The sequence below is a fragment of the Pogona vitticeps genome, chromosome 5 (assembly GCF_051106095.1).
Source record: "Pogona vitticeps strain Pit_001003342236 chromosome 5, PviZW2.1, whole genome shotgun sequence".
Taxonomy (NCBI): domain Eukaryota; kingdom Metazoa; phylum Chordata; class Lepidosauria; order Squamata; family Agamidae; genus Pogona; species Pogona vitticeps.
The window spans coordinates 14,846,441-14,863,253 of NC_135787.1; the positions used below are offsets into that span (position 1 = coordinate 14,846,441).

General features: G+C 42.5%; 1 protein-coding gene across 10 annotated transcripts in view; it reads left to right on the forward strand.

Annotated features, from left to right (window-relative positions):
- Nucleotides 1–12,069, forward strand: part of HERC3 (HECT and RLD domain containing E3 ubiquitin protein ligase 3) — a 67,006-nt gene extending 54,937 nt beyond the window's left edge. For 9 of the 10 annotated variants that reach the window (XR_013545783.1, XM_073001970.2, XM_073001971.2 and 6 more), the window contains 6 exons: nt 234–400; nt 1,744–1,810; nt 4,617–4,699; nt 6,503–6,686; nt 8,200–8,302; nt 10,123–12,069. Coding sequence is in view for 8 of the 10 variants with exons in the window: in XM_073001970.2 (XP_072858071.2) it covers nt 234–400; nt 1,744–1,810; nt 4,617–4,699; nt 6,503–6,686; nt 8,200–8,302; nt 10,123–10,331 (813 nt within the window). In the remaining 2 variants the exon portion in view is untranslated. Of the gene's footprint in view, nt 1–233; nt 401–1,743; nt 1,811–3,406; nt 3,639–4,616; nt 4,700–6,502; nt 6,687–8,199; nt 8,303–10,122 lie in introns of those variants that run through there. The other variant, XR_013545780.1, reaches the window with a different exon arrangement.
- The last annotated feature ends 4,744 nt before the right edge of the window (nt 12,070–16,813 follow it).

Here is a 16,813-nt window from a genome sequence, read left to right on the forward strand (position 1 = left end):
GTGAATAATTCACTGGGAAGCCTGCCAGCCAGTCCTGAGCATGCAGGTGGATGTCCAGGGCTTCAAACAGCTTTTGAGACCTGCTGTTTTTCAGATCTCATTCTCTTGTCAACCTCCCCATTGGGATTATCATGACCGTCAACCCAGCAGTGTGACCACTTTGACACGTCTGGAGGGTATTGGCATCTATGGGGTTCTCCTACTAATGCTTCTTTCTCCTTGTGCATCTGAAGTGTTTTGTAGAACACAATTGGTTTCACCTGATTGGCATAATCTGTGGGTTGGCGATATACAACTTCACCGTGGTGGATCTTCATTTTCCCTTGGCTTTATACAAGAAGCTCCTGAACGTGACGCCTTCCTTGGAAGATCTGAAGGAGCTGTCCCCAATGGAAGGAAGGTAGAAACTTCTAGAAGGATGTTTTCCTGCCTGTTTGGCATAGACATTCAGCATAAATTTGGCTGCTTCCCCTTTAAGAAAAGTCAGGTAAAGAGGAAAACTAGAAGCTTGGGCATTGCTTTCTTGCCGAAAACGAAGAACGTCTCAGATGTTTTTTTTTTTTAAACTTTATCCATCTAAGAATAGTTTATAGTAGAATTCTGCTGTCCAGACCAGTATTCGTTTTGGTTTGGAATGGAGGATCTTATTTTATTTTTAATAGTCCATTAAAAAGATGCAAACCAAGCCATAGACTCATAAAAGGCTACAGAGAAAATGTAATGTACAGTTTGAAATCCAGTAGTTACATGCAACTAGAGTAGAGCCACGGTGGGATGTACCTAGTTGTTTACTCACCAAATCCCCACTTGTTCATTGGGACTACTCTAGCAGCAGCTAACTACTGGATTTTAGCCACAAGGTTGAAAACTACCTTGAAATCTGTTCTTCCAATACATGGTAAATAATTAAAATTTATGTGCTGTCAAGTCTATTCCAGGCTAGCTATATAGATTGGCTCTTCTTCTGGGAAACTGAGAATCAAACTTTCAGCTTCTGTTACTGCAGTCGGATTCTTAACACACTGAGCTGTCTAGCCAGTGCTGTATAGTAAATACCTCCTCTGTCAATCTTACAAGCAGTATGGCTCGTGTCTTCATTTTTTATCAAATTTCTTGCTTGCTTAACACTGTAACATTCCAAGTAGTGTTTATACTAGTCTTTTAAGGGTGGACATGTTGCACGTTTTGAGTACCAATCAATGGCTGAAATCCTGTTGCACAGCTATGAGTGCATAATGTGGAGCTGTGCAAGTAGTAGGAAAGATCACAGCAGGACAGAAGCGCTATTGCACATAGCAGTTCCATTTGCTTCTCACACAACAGTCATAGAAAGAACCATGTGACTGATTGTGCAATCAAAATTCACAGAGCTGGCTGCCTGGGTGTAACTCTTGGCACATTTGTGCAGGCTTAACTGTGTGTTACACGAAAATGAAGAGATTTCAGCCTACTGTATATATATATTTTGCATCTTTTGACAAATGAAAAACCCATTTGAAATCCTCCTACGTGATAATGCCCTTTAAATATTTCAAAATTGTTTTTACATTGGATACTTTTTAAAAAATTGCTTTTACATGGGATTATATTTTGCAACTGACTCCAGAACTGCTTAGTGGAAGGGTTAGGAAAGAGAACTTGACGATAGGTACGAACAGTGTTATATCAAAAATGTTTAGTTTCTCTCTTTGTTTTACTCTCTTTTCATTTTTTCCTCCTGCCTTTTCTTTATCTTATTTATAGGAGTCTTCAGCAACTTTTAGATTACCTAGAGGATGATGTGGAAGAAACATTCTGCCTCTTTTTTACAGTAAGGCCAGTCAATATGTATTTAATTGTGAGGGGTTTGTGTTTTTGTAAGCCAAAGAATCACCCATGTTCGAGGTGGTCCAATAAGGGAGCGCCACTACTCAGTGTTGGAGGGTTCCATTGGGTTTCTAGAAGTGTGAACCTCTCTGTAAAAACAAGGGTGCACGCGAGGTATGAATCTTGTTTTAATGCAAGAGTGTCTTTTCTCCTGCTGTTGGCACCAGTGTTTCACCAAAGCTGACAGAGGCAGTATTGATGTCTGGGGGTGCCCAAAGCTCAGAATTGGGTCACTTGTGTTTTTAAGTAACAGTTTAAAAATTAAATTTTAAAAGGTAATTGTCTAACAGCTTCTAGAAATAAAAAGCAAAGCAAAACCCAGTGTCTGCATTTTTTCCTCCTGCATTTTAAGATCCTTTCACTTCTCCCCCCACCCAAGACAGTCCATTACTCTTCCCAGTTCCTAATAAATAACAGAAGTCTCCATTCCGAATTTGTGCAGCCCCTGTCTTCAGAATAAGTGGTGCAGCTATGCAGATGGTGAAAGCCATGAAAATTAACCATTATGATGTACTCTTGTCTAATAACTACATTCCTGCTTTTCTGTCTGCAAACTATACTGCTCCAGTATGGCCCCAAAAAGGATTAGCTCCCCAGCTGGACCCAAAAAGTTCTGCCAGGGCACAGACCGGGGTTAGACTAGAGTGCTATTCTCCATACATCTTACAATTCCTGGGAAATCGCTTGCACCAGACCGTGCCACAAGTGGTCCACAGTGTGAGCCTATATGCCTGTGTGAAGCATTGGTGCATGAAAATTGAAAGGAAATCCAATAAGTCATCATTGACTCCTAATTAACATCATCTCCTAATTTTGGACAAGTCTGCATTGTGGGGAAGAGAAGGCTTAGCTGAACGCTATGTGTAGAACAGACCATAACTGAGCCGTCGATACATATTGATTACATGCATTTTCCCCTGAGGTGTGTATAGCATTTATATGGGACTAAATGTGTTTTGGCATTGCTGTTAAAATTTGGGAGGGAATCCAGCCATGAGTAATAGTATATTTACTGTCCGATCAGACCAGGTGTGTCAAATTTAAAACAGCCAAATTCTTGATAGCAGCTTTGGAAAAAAAAACACTTGAAATTTAATGGATGTAGGTAAGAATGTGTTTGTGCGTTGTGTGGCTAGTATTTTTCTCTCTCCTGTATTGTAGGCACACATAGCAATTAGAACTAGATAGATGCTTTACATACGTCTGTATTTTGTGTCTGCCTTCATGTACCAGGAGGGACATTTTCAGTCTTTCAGAGTCATGATTTAATGCAAAATCCGTGCAGAATATTTGTGGTGTTTGGCATTATCCCAAGGTTTTAGCTACTTGCCGTATGCAGTTTATTCTTCATAGCAGGCAAATTGGTTGCTTTTTGTCTCTGGAACTCTTTTATTTTCCAGCCAGTGTAAATTATTAGCCCGGGGGGGGCGCAGAGGGAGGGGAATCCTGTGGCATTTTTGTTAAACCACCATGCCAAGAAACAGAAGTGGTTATTTGTAAGGATGGGAGTTTCATAATCCTAAAAACTTTCTAATCCCAGAAGCCGCCAGCCAGACCTCTGGAGCCTGAATTGGAGAAACAAGAAGGAAACTATTTTGTCTACCTCCATATTGTGCTTCTTTCTGCTTGGAACCGGAAGAAACCTGCATCAATTTGTCAATCAATTGGTCTGCTTCCTGGGAATCTCCGCAGTGTTTGATGGGTAGTCTCACTACCCATCATACTCTGTAGTGGGGGCCTCTCACAGAACTACCCTCAAGTGGAGCAATGAGGTGATTCCCAAGTGTAAAAGAAATAGCATTTTCCCCCATCTGTTTCCCAGCCAAACCATACGCAGTGACAATGAGAACACACCTCTTCAGCTTTCTTGTTTCTCTTCTCCCAGATACAGAGGTCCGCCTGAAGGATCCTAGGTGACTTCTGGGACCAGAATTCCTAGAATTACAGAAATGCCCCCCCCCAATTGTTAGCTTGTATCCTCCTTTGCAGAGCAAGAGGTGCTGGAACTCAGAAAATACAAGGGGTTCACATGAAATCCCCATGAACCTCAAGCACAGTCTGAACCATACTGCTAACTCTTAGTATATTGAGTCAGAAAAACAAACAGAGAACTTGTTTAATGCAATTTTTAAAAAACCACTGAGGATTAATTTAGTATGTGTTTGAGCAACTTCCAACATTATAACTGTGTTGTAGCTAACTCTGTGTTGTGGGATCGTTAAGATGAGTGGATCTATTACAACATTAGCGTCAGTGGACTATAGTCCGAGATGTTTCTAAGAAAGCACACTGTAATGAAAAGTCTTGGTTTGAAAGGAGCCACAGAGTTTTTGGTTGTTTTAGTATTTTTAGTATATATGATTTTATACTCTAGTCCCCAACCTTTTCTGAACCGCAGACCGGTTTTGGGGGGGGCAGGGCCCATGCACTGAGGGCACGTTGTGCTCACGGATTGGGGGGGCGCACTCACACACATGTACGGAGGGGCTGGGGCATTCTTGGGTGGGCGGGGCACCCCGTGCGTGTGGGTGGGCTGGCCGTGCATGTGTGGGGAGTGTGTGCAGGGGAGGTGGGAGATCTGTTCTCCGCGGTCCGGTCTGGCCATGGACACGGACTGGCACCATGCTGCAGACTGGGAGTTGGGGACCCCTGCTTTAAGAGACAACCCGCATAGCTCTTTTTGTTTTAACTTCCTGCGTTAAGATACAGAATAAAGCAATTTTGCCCTCTTTTTGGGTTGGGTAAAACAGATATGCCGAGAAAGCTACGGAGTGGTGGAGCAGAAGAACCTTGTCCCTGAGGGAGACAAAATTGCAGTACAGAAGGACAACAGGTAGGTTTGCTTTGCTGGTGGATTGGAGAAGGCCTGGCGTAGTGCTTACGTGACTGATAGTATCCTTCATTGTGGGTATGTTGGTTCACACCTAAGCTTCTTACAGAGAAGATTTTAATATTCTGCTCTTTAGACAGGAGGATATGAATCTTAATAAATAAAAGATGCTGAAAAGAAAATCCTATTGTACAGGAATCATTGGGGGATGTACATGAATCCAAATATTAGAATATGACTGAAAGGTGAGGAATGTAATCATAAAGAAAAGGTTCTGTTTTCTGTCCTTCATCCTTCTTCATTTACTGACATTTTGGTTTAGTCCAGGGGGAAGAGCAAGATAATAAAGTAGATCCAACATCCTGCACATCAGACTGCATGCTTTATTCTTTTATATTTGCAGTAGATTTACATAAGCAAGCATCACCCTGATTGTGGTTAGTTTTGAGATGCTCCTTCCAAGGAACCTCCCAAATAGATCAGACTTAAGAATACATGTATTTATTTATTTATTTGATTTATATTCCGCCCATCTGGTCTGGTCGACCACATCTAATCCAACCCCCTGTTTGCTAGAGCAAAAGTACAGAACTATTGTTTTGGGTTTTTTTATTTATTTATTTATTTATTTATTTATTTATTTATTTATTTATTTATTTATTTATTTATTTATTTATTTATTTATTTATTTATTTATTTATTTGAGAGCTAGTCATCCCATTCTGTGGAGTTCCCCAGATGGGTTCCCCTTCCCCAGGAACAGCAAGCAAGCTCTCTCCCGCCCCCACCCCCGAACGTCTCTGAAACTGAATGTGGAACCCAGACTGAAAGAGGGTTTCCCCACCACCCCTTTTCCTGGGGTGACCAGTCAGATGCTTATGTGATGTCCACAGGCAGGCCCAAAGGCAGTAGCTCCCTCCCTTGCCCCCCCCCCCGGTCCTCCACCTGGTTCTATACACTACTTCTAAAAATGGAAATGTCATACATTGGTCATGACAATTTCTTTTCTTTTGCTGTTCTGGTGTCTAGGGTCATTCAGGCCCAGCAGGAAAGAAGAGTGGGTTGAGGATGCCAAGAATTGCTGGATAGCTCAGTGGTTTAGGTATCTGGCTGTGGAGCCAGAAGTTGGGAGTTCAATTCCCCACCGTGCCTGCCTGACAGGAGCTGTTGATATACAGTCGTGCCCTGCTTGGCGATTGCCCCGTTTAACGATGAATCCGCTTCACTATGTTTTTGCGATCACAAAAGCGATCGCAAAATGATGTTTAAATGGGGTTTTTTCGCTTAGTGATGATCGGTTCCCTGCTTCGGGAACTGATTTTTCGCTAAATGATGTTTTTTCAACAGCTGTTTGGCGGTTTTCAAAATGGCCGCCTGCTCGCAAAATGGCCCCCAGCTGTTTTTAGGAGGCATTTTTCGCAAGGCAGGCACCGGAAAATGGCCGCCCTATGGAGGATCTTCGCTTTACGATGAGGTATTTCACCCATTAGAACGCATTAGCCGGTTTCTAATGCATTCTAATGAGCTTTTTAATTTCACTTGACGAGGATTTTGCTTAACAGCGATTTCAACGGCACAGATTATCCTCGTCAAGCGAGGCACCACTGTATAGGTCCCTTCGAGCTCTGCAGTTCTATGATCATAATTCTATTCTCAGTTAGGTCCAGGTCATAGAATGTAGAAATGTAGGTGCATCTGAGCAGGATTTGGGAGCTTTGCTAGCAGTGCTGATTTGATGGCTTCTGATCTATGGCTTTTCCCTTTTCACCACTATAATGAACCAAGATTTGTCTTACAATCTTTCAGGCAGGAATTTGTTGATGCCTATGTGAATTACATCTTCAACGTTTCGGTACATGAGTGGTACACAGCCTTTTCCACTGGGTTCCTGAAGGTTTGTGGTGGGAAGGTTCTGGAACTGTTCCAGCCCTCTGAATTGAGGGCTATGATTGTTGGAAGCAGCAATTACAACTGGAAAGAACTGGAGGAGGTAAGTTGGGAAACAGCTCCATCTCTTTTGTCCTTTTGTGGGACTGCAATCAAATTGGCGTTTGTCAGTTTGGTCTGGATAGGATGGGCTGAATTGCTCCCTTTCCCAGTGAACATACAAGGTACATGCTATTGCGAACCAGCCCATCCTTGATCAGTGCTTACCTGCACCTTTTGGGGTACCTGTCAAGGGCTACTTTTTGGTGTGGGTATGATTGCTCTGTTTTGGTTCAGTTCCAGCATGCGTGATTTCTAGGATCAAACCAAAGTGGTTGGCTTAAGCTGTTTCTTTGCTTAAACCGCTTAACAATCTTGAAACATTGAAAATGTCCTTGCAGCTTCCCTGTGGAAAGGAACGGAGAGAAGGTTTTCTATTTCTTTTTAATCATTGAACATGCATCAGTTCTGCTTTGAAATACTTTTTTAAAAAGGCCCCTTCAGTGCATCAAGGATTTTGATTACTAACAATTGAAAAGAAACAGAAAACTTCCTCTTACTTTCCCTCTGCAGATGAGTGGCAAGGAAACTTTCCATTTCTCAGGATCATTAAGTGGCTTAAGCAAACCTGCTTTATCTTTTGTTAGCATGTCTTCTGGATAGGAAGAATGGAAGTTGTAGTGTGATTGGGGGAGGCAGGATATATTAAATCATTCTAAATTCATGAATCTTGTGACTGAATGCTGTACTAATGGTAATCCTGTGCATGTACACTGAGAAATAAGCTCCACTGCATTCAGTGACCGAAATCCTATTGCTTAGTATAGTAACTTGCACTAAAAAAGGCCCATTAAATCAGTGGGGTTTGATGAGTCAACTCCTCCATTTGCTATTTAATTTCCTTTGATTCAAAGGGATCTACTCCATTTGCAATTTATTTAGCGTAGTAAGTTGTAACTGGGATATCCATTATGATGTAGTAGATAAAATAATGGACGAAGACTTAGGATCAAATTTCTGCTCAGCCATGGAAGCTTACAGGGGTATGAATCTGGTAAAACCACTTCTTAAATATATTATTTATCTTGAAAGCTCAATTAGGGTCACAACAAGTTGGTTCTAATTTGATGGCATGAAGTTGTGACTAGAGTAGGGGCATTTGAATCAATGGAACTTACAGAGAAATTTATTCCCAAATCTACTGATTCAGTGGGCCTACTCTAGTGCAACCTTCTACACTAAGCAAAATAATGTAAGCAGTGGGTTTTATTCCCAGAAAGGTGTGTATATGTGGGTATAACTCTCACTGAAGTCATACTTACTTCTGAATAAATTTGCATAGAATAGTGGTGGAGAATTTCAGAGAGAGCTACTGTGCTTTAAATGATACTGGAGATTTTTTGCGACACCTATAAATCCATGAAGCTTGAGTTTGCAGGCTATAAGTGTTGAGCACTTACAACCTGCAAACTGCTTAGCTGAGTTAAAAGTTCAGAGGGCCTCACTTTCTGAATTAATGCAAAAATTTGACCATTACTTTTCTAAAATCACTGTTACCACTTGTGTCTTGTTTAAAGAGTGCAGTTTACAAGGGGGACTACTCAGTTACACATCCGACTGTTCAGATGTTCTGGGAGACCTTCCATGAGTTTCCTCTGGAAAAGAAGAAAAAGTTTCTTTGTAAGTATTTATTTAATTTAAGGTAGTAAAATATCTTCGGATCTCTGTGACTGTAACTTAATTTACTGAGTGATGATTCTGAAAACTAAAATGACAGGCTTGTTCTTGGTAAACTAAGCAATATTTGATGTCCTCCACTAGACTGGTGGTTCCCAACCTGAGGTCCTCCAGTGTTCTTGGACTGCAACTCCCAGAAGCCTTCACCCCAGCTGTGCTGGCAAGGGCTTCTGGGGGTTGTAGTCTAGGAACTTCTGGGGACCCAAGGTCGATAACCATTGTACTAGACCGATGTATTGAGGAATGTGGGCTATGGAAGTCGTGACCATATTCACTCAAATGGATGGAGTAGAACTTCTGTTGATGGGTACCATCCACACGCTGCAGTGGAGGGACATGTGCAGGAATATAAGCACAAATGGTAGAAGCAGACAGAAAAGGTCAAAGTTAGGGGACCCTTACACTGATACAATTCATTTAGACAGGAGGAAAACTTGGAACGGTGGTGAGTGTAACACCAAGCAAAAATGAATGAGCCTAGCAGGATTAAAGAATAAGGCAGTAGAGGAAGCCCAGTATTTGGCTCAGTACCGCCACCATTCATGCTGGAGTTTTCCAGCCCTGCTTGGAAATGCTGAGGACTGGACCTGGGACATTCTGGACCGAAAGCAAGTGCTTTACTACCAACCTACAGTCCCAAGGAAGAGTCCCGCCCCTGTAGAGGCACCTGAAAATGGCCAGGTATAGGCTGCTGACTGATAAGAGCCAGCCAAGATTAAAGTAAGAATCTCTCTCTTCTGCCCTGAATTTCGGGGGTGGGGGTGGGAAACACCCCTGGAAAGAGTCTACCTAACTGAGGGTAGTGGGCTTCATCACAACCTCCTGTCCCAGAAGAATCCTAGAATGGATTGTATATTGTCAGCAAATGAACGTGGATTGTTTGTTGTCTTGCTCACCTGCCTGGCATATTACTGGCCCAGGTATACCTGAATTAGGCCTTGGGCCAAAGACTGTCAAACCAGGAAACTCAAGTAACAGAAAAGAAGGGTAAGGAAACCCAGTAGACACCTAGTTCAATCTCTTGTCAGGTCAAGAAAAACAGAGCTAAAGCACTTTTGGCAGATGGCCATCTCAGCTTGGTTTGAAAACCTTAAGTGTATTCCATGTAGACTCAGCCCTCTTAGAAGCATTTGCTCAGTGTGAGAACAGTACTCTTTCTTCTTCACAATGGGTCATTGTTGCTGAGGGTAGTGGCTGTTCAATGGGGGTCCTTATTGCAGAAGGGAAAATGCAGGAGGTCTGTGTAAGACATCAAAGATGCTGGTCTCCTTAGCACAGTACAGTTGTGCCCCGCTTAACGATTACCCCGTATAACGACGAATCCACTTCACGACAATGTTTTTGCAATCGCAATTGTGATCGCAAAATGAGGTTTTAATGGGTTATTTTTTGCTTTGCGACGATCAGTTCCCTGCTTTGGGAACCGATTCTTTGCATTACGACGATCAAAACAGCTGATCGTCGGGTTTTCAAAATGGCCGCCGGCTGCTCAAAATAGCTCCCTGCTGTTTTTAGGAGCCATTTCTCGCTTAACAGGCACCCGAAAATGGCCACCGTATGGAGGATCTTCGCTGGACAAACGGGTATTCAGCCCATTGGAATGCATTGAACGGTTTTCAATGCATTTCAATGGTTTTTTTTATTTCACTTGACGACGTTTTCGCTCTACAGCAATTTCGCTGGAACAAATTAACGTTGTCAAGCGAGGCACCACTGTATCGTCATAATGGAACATCATGGATTATCCACTTCTCCTCTTCCAGTATTCCTGACGGGCAGTGATCGCATTCCCATCTACGGCATGTCAAGTTTACGCATCGTCATCCAGTCGACATCCAGTGGGGAAGATTACCTGCCGGTAGCTCACACCTGCTACAACCTCCTTGACCTGCCGAAATACAGCACCAAGGAGATCCTGAGCACGCGACTTACGCAAGCCATCGACCACTATGAGGGCTTTAGCTTGGCTTGAGGTCAAGCCGTGGTCAACATAGACAGTTCTGTATAGAAAGAAATACCGTCTCGTTTTTATTTTTGTAAGGAATTTGGATATAGATAGATACTCAGTGAAAGGGAGGAAAAGAGCATAGGATGAAAAAAAAACAGCAGCCGAGTCCTTTCAACGTTTATTAGGATGTAAGCTTTCATGTTGTTTTCAACTGACCAGTCAACGTCTGTTAGAATTTATTATATGCTTATTGGGTGATATTTTTAAAGGCTCTATTTTCTTCTCTGCCTCTCCCATTCCTGTTAACAGTACCTGACATATTTTGAAACATCTTCACCATTTCCAAGGTTGAACTGTGATAACTCAGAAGTTTTTTCCTCCCTCCATTTCCACAGATCTGTGAAACGCCTTTCCTTTTCCTTCCTTGCCCCATTAAAGAATTTTCCCTTCTCTTCTCCAAGCAGCTTGGCTTCTACCTTCACAAGTAAATTCTGTGGTAAAACCACAGTTCTTTCTTCATTTCTGGTCATGGCATCTAAACAACCATTTCCTAGATGGTACCTGAAAATGGCTCTGTCACACCGATGTTTTAAAAAGGGAGGAAGATGAAGATTTTATAAATTGAGCTCTTTTCTGTTTTTCTTCCACTGCGGGGACTGTCCACAGAAAATGATGGATGGAGTAAATAATTTCCCTATCTTCTGTTTGCTCAGAAGAATTTCAGCACTTTGTACCGCAGAAACGGATGGAAACACAGATCGTGTGAATTTCTATGACAATACCTGAATATTCTGCTTTCATGCTGTTGTTTTTAAACCATGTATATGTATTTAAATGCAGTTTCTCCACACACACCCCCATGTGCCTAGGAGTTTAGGGATGAGATCCTAAGAGCAATCCAGAGTAATTTCATCCCCCTCCCCCATGTATGCAGTTGTGTCTCCATTACAGGACACTGTTGAACCTTTACCTCACCCACACCTTCTGCTCCATCTGTCAGCCAGGTGTGCATAGAATTCAGCTTCTTGCCATACCCTGAGATGTTACCTTTGGCAGGAGACCTTTCTCTGCTTCCCACAGAGAGAGCCAAAGCCCTTGCAAGTACTGTTTACACTGGAAGGCAGCAGGGAAGAAAGCCAGTGAAGCTGTTTTCTACACCTCTTCCTCTTAGCTTCTCCTCCCGCTCCCCAAACCAACTATTTCTTTCCCCCAAATGAGTAGCCTTTTGTTTCCTAAGGTTCTTTGTCTAGCATAAGCCTCGCTGTTGGAAAATGGATTTATTTATATAAGATGTTGGCCTGGTGGGGGGCAATTAGATGTAATTTTGATTCAGTCCCAAGAAAAATAACAATCTGAATGAATCAGATAGAGCAGTGGTGGGGTCTCTTCCCCTGATGCCATAGAACCAGTCCAACACAGCCCCTTTCCTCTGGTATCTATGGGGATTTGTTCTTTGGGGTTTTTTTTTAAGTCATAGGTATAAAGTAGCCATTAGTCACAGTTTAACTTTGTTTGGGCCTGGGCCACAGTATTCACATACCGTTGAACAATACTATTGAACCGTATTTTGCACCTCGTTGGTAAAAAGCTGTGAAGGCATTGAGGGCTCTCAGAAATTTTTTTAAAAATGTAATTTGCTACCTAAATAAGCTGCTCTGCCTCTCTTTGTACTACAGCATTAAATACAGCTCTATCAAATGTTTATTTTATATTGTATGTGTACATAGCCTGATATTATGCAATAAATGTCATGTTTCCTTCAGATGTTACTCTCCTTTGTCCTAAACAAGGAACATAAATGGTCTTAGTCTTCTTTTAGGAGCCCACAAATGGACAGGTAAAATAAAAATCTGCACTATTGGGATATTTCCAAATTGAGGATGGGAAAAGTGAGGGACTAGCATTCTGCTTGCTGGCCAGAATTTGGAAAAGCCAAAGGGGAAGAAAGACTTTATCAAGCTCTGCTCATGTCTGACATCCAAAAATAAAATGGTTGCCTTTCTGCTCAGTTCACTGGTAGAAAATGGAGGCAAAAGTGGGAATGAGGCTGTTGTTGAAATGTATCTGAATGGCTGGCCTAAAAGCTGTCCTTTGTGGCCTCTGTGAATGCACACAATTGGGTTGTTCTGCACCTGCGCAGGACGTCTCAGATGTTTTTAGAGCTTAAAGACATGTGATTAGTAGGATGTTCCCCCATGGAGTGCAGGCTCCGCCTGCCAAAGGTGCCCTTAGTTCCTTTTTGCCGTCGCTTTGGTTCGACCTTTTTCGGAACACTAGAGTGATTACTGAGATCAATTCTTTAGATCATTCATTGACTATTTTCAATCATCTCTTTAATTTCTTATTTTCAATCATCTCTTTTGTCGGACATTCGAGTAAGTTATCCGTTTCTCTTTTGAATTTACTCCATTCGTTTTTTCTCTTCTACCCACAGTTTTTTTCTCCCCCCACCACCTTTCCCTTCCTTCCCCACCTACCTTTTATTTCCGCCCCCCAGGCCTTTCATGTGGTGCGTGCTTTGCACGGATTAAGATCCCGCTTACCGACAGTCACGACCATTGCCTTTTTTGCTTAGGGGAGCAACACCAAACACACTCCTGCCCCAAGTGCAAAAAGCTTACAAAACCCACGTTAAAACTACGGCTACAAAGCCTTCGCTTGTACCTTTGGGGAAAGTCTCTTAATCCAGCCCCCATGGACGTGCCAACCTCTCCCAACTCCGCATCCAGAGAATCAAGAAACTCCTCGCCCGATATTAAGCCCAACTACTCCGTCACCTTGACAAAAATACCTTTCAAAGTCCACTTCGAAATCTAGCTCAACATCCACATCGAAAGCTCCAACCTGTCTTGATTACTCTTCTAAGAAAAAGAAAGATAAGGCTAAACCTAAGAAGACTAAGAAACATACGAAATTGACTCAAATAGATCCACCTCAACCTAGAGATGCCCCTGGCTCGATCTCAGATAGAGATGACCCAACTTGAACACTGGCTCAGGCTGCAGCTTCCATTACAGTCATGCCCCGCTTAACGATTGCCTCGCTTAACAAGGAAATTGCTTTACGATGAGGTTTAGACCATCATTTTGTGATCGCAAAACGATGGTCTGGGGGAATTTTGCTTAGCGATGATTGGTTCCCTGTTTCAGGAACCAATTTTTGCTTTACGACGATCAAAAACAGCTGATTGTCGGGTTTCAAAATGGCCACCGGCTGAAGAAAATGGCCCCCCGTTGTGCTTAGGGACAGATTCCTCACTGCATAGGCATGGAAAATGGCCACCACATGGAGGATCTTCGCTGGACAGTGAGTTTTCAGCCCATTGGAACACATTAACCGGGTTTTAATGCGTTTCAGTGGGCTTTTTTAATTTCGTTTGACGATGTTTTCGCTCTACAGCGATTTTGCTGGAACGAATTAACATCGTCAAGTGAGGCACCACTGTACTAGCCTTTTGCTGAGTACTGGCCTATCTCCGGCAGATGTTCATTCCAACCCGGCCTCCACTTATTCAAGCCCTAGATCATCAGGGCGGGCAATATCTATTCAGGTCTCTGGCTCGGAATCATCTCATCGATCTCCCCACAAACACCAGGCAAAGAGATGACACCTTTCTCCAATCCAATATGCCCCTCCACACAGGGAATTTTACTATTATCCTGAACCATCTTGATACTCAACTAGAGATGACCAATGGGGATCAGTACCGCCACTACGACCCCTACTATCCTGAAGATAGAAAGCATTCCTCTCTTTTGCTAATTCTCAGAACTGACCTGCAACACCGGTTTCTCTGAAGACTTTACTTTATCCTTCATTCTTTCATCTCGGCCTATCTCATTCTACCCTCAAGGTGTATATTTCTGCTATTGTAGCCCATCAACCTTCTCAGTCTGACTCGGCTAAGCTTTCTCTCACCCAATTTTGAAGAAATTTCTGAAGGGACTTCACAATATCCGTCCCTCACGTCAACATCCTCTTCCTCAATGGTCTTTGCAACTTGTCCTCAAAGCACTTACCCAACCACCTTTTGAACCAATGGCTACTACTAATTTCAAATTACTTTATTTAAAAACATCAATCCTTGTAGCAATAACATCTGCTAAACATGCTAGCAAACTTGCAGCCATCAGATCCACCTTTCCTTCAGTTCCATCCGGATACAGTTACTCTCTATTTTGATGTATCATTTTTACCTAAAATTGTCTCCGAATTTCGCCTCAATCAACCATTGATTCTACCAACTTTATTTCCGTCTCCTTCTACACCTCTTGAGCGCATGCTCCACATGCTTGTAAGTAAGACACTGTCTGGCCTTCTACATTAATAGAACTAATTCATTCAGATCATCTCCAAGGCTCTTCTTATGCTTTCATGGCCCTCATAAGGGCACCCCAGCTTCGCCTCAAACTATCTCTCGCTGGATTGTTCAAACTATATAATTGGCCTACGAACTCACAGGCAAAACACCTCTTCAACATTTAATAGCTCATTCTACCAGAGTGCTGTCAACCTCTACTGCCTCCCAGTGCGGAATAGAACTTCCTCACATCTACCATGCAGCTACATGGTCTACTCCATCAACCTTCGTGAGACATTACTATCTTGAAGTCCAGGGAAAAAATGATGCTGCTTTTGGCAGAGCTGTTTTGACCTCCGTTTTACCACGATGTCCCACCATGTGGTAAGTGAGCTTGTCAGTCACCCAATTGTGTGCATTCACAGAGGCCACAAAGAAGAAAGAGAGGTTACCTACCAGTAACCATAGTTCTTCTAGTGGTCCTCTGTGAATCCACATAACTCACCCATCCTCCCCTCTGTCCATCACATTGTATTTTGATATAGGTCTTTGACAGTGGCGGACTCTTACAGGAACTAAGGGGACCTTTGGAGGGTGGAGCATGCACTCCATGGGGGAACGTCCTACTAATCACATGTCTTTAAGCTCTAGAAACGTCCGAGACGTCCTGCGCAGGCACAGAACAACCCAATTGTGTGGATTCACAGTAGAACCATGGTTACAGGTAGGTAACCTCTCTTTCTCGACCATTAGGTATAGGAAGCAAAATCAGGCCTAGCTGCTAGTAGCTGAAGAAATAACAGAACTGTGTTAACCCGATATTTGGAAGAGCTTTTGTACTCTATCCCTAATAGCTGGGAGCTTTTTTAAATTTTCTTTTTTCTCTCTACCACCCTTTTTATTTTTACTCTTTTTTGGGATGTAGATAAATACCCTTCTTGGCAGAAAGTAATTTGTCACATGGTTTCTGGCTACTTCCCAAAGCCGATTTTAATGCGACTAATCCCAAAAGTTACATGCAATTTGTTAGCATTATTAAGGCAAGTTCCAGTTGGTGTTGAACTCTGTTCCTCATTAACACACTAATGCTGGGAAGCAAAATAATCCAAGCCAAGGACCATCTCTTCCCCAAATAGCCTAAAGTTTGGCTTTCTAGATTCTAACAAGCCTGTCACAGGGCCTGCAGATTTTTTAGTGTGCTACGTTTAAGCTTCTGTGCTGTACAAGTCAATGGTTTTCTACACCATAGATGGCTCTGTTACTTGACCAAGGCAATGACCAAACATTAATTTCTAAGTATCTTCTCCCACCACCACCACCATATGACACAGCAGCTTGATACAGTTTTTATTGCCACGGCTACATCGTACAGAGACTAGGGAGGTGTAATAATTAAGGTGCTTAGAATGCTCCGCCAGAGCATGTTAAGTGTACTTGCTAACCAACAACAGAGAATTCCGTGTCTCAATAAATGGCAGACCACCATCCATTGACTGGAATTATGGCGGGTGGAGAACCACCAAACGGACTATATAGTTAGATACTGATGGTCATAGCAAGGGGGCTTAGTGGAGAAAGATTCATTGATGGATGGTTGTTGTGCATCTTCCACTTTGTACCAATGTACTATTGTTTTTGTGTGGCTGGCTTTTAAAATATAAATTGAGCAGGAGAAGCAGAGCTCCGAAATGGTAAATCAGAAATTATGTATTTAACATCTCCTCCGCCCACCTAATGGCAAGCCACTATGCTGGACAGCTTACATAAAAATATATACATAAAATAAAAAATCCAAAAAGGATGCCCTACCCACTATAACTGCCCTACGTCACAAACCCAAGATGGTGACAGATATAGCATCAGTTTAAACAGTAGGAATCAAACTATCATGTAACTAGTTAAATAGGAAGAAGATCCTCAAAAGCCTGTCTGAAGAAACATGTTTTTAGTTGCTTTCTGAATGCTAAGGAGAGTGGGAGGGCCTGACACATTTTCACTGGTAACAAGTTCCATAGTGAGGTGGCCACCACTGTGAAGGCCTGGTTCCTAAGAGCAGTGTCTACACTGAATTATCAATATCAGAGCCCTGATTTCACATGCCAGAAGTTTCAAGTTAAATCTCAGCCATGTTTAGTTAAAAGGAGCAGGTGGTGAGAGATCTGCCATAGATTAGAATCTAATCTAGAGTCACTCTAGAGTCATATGT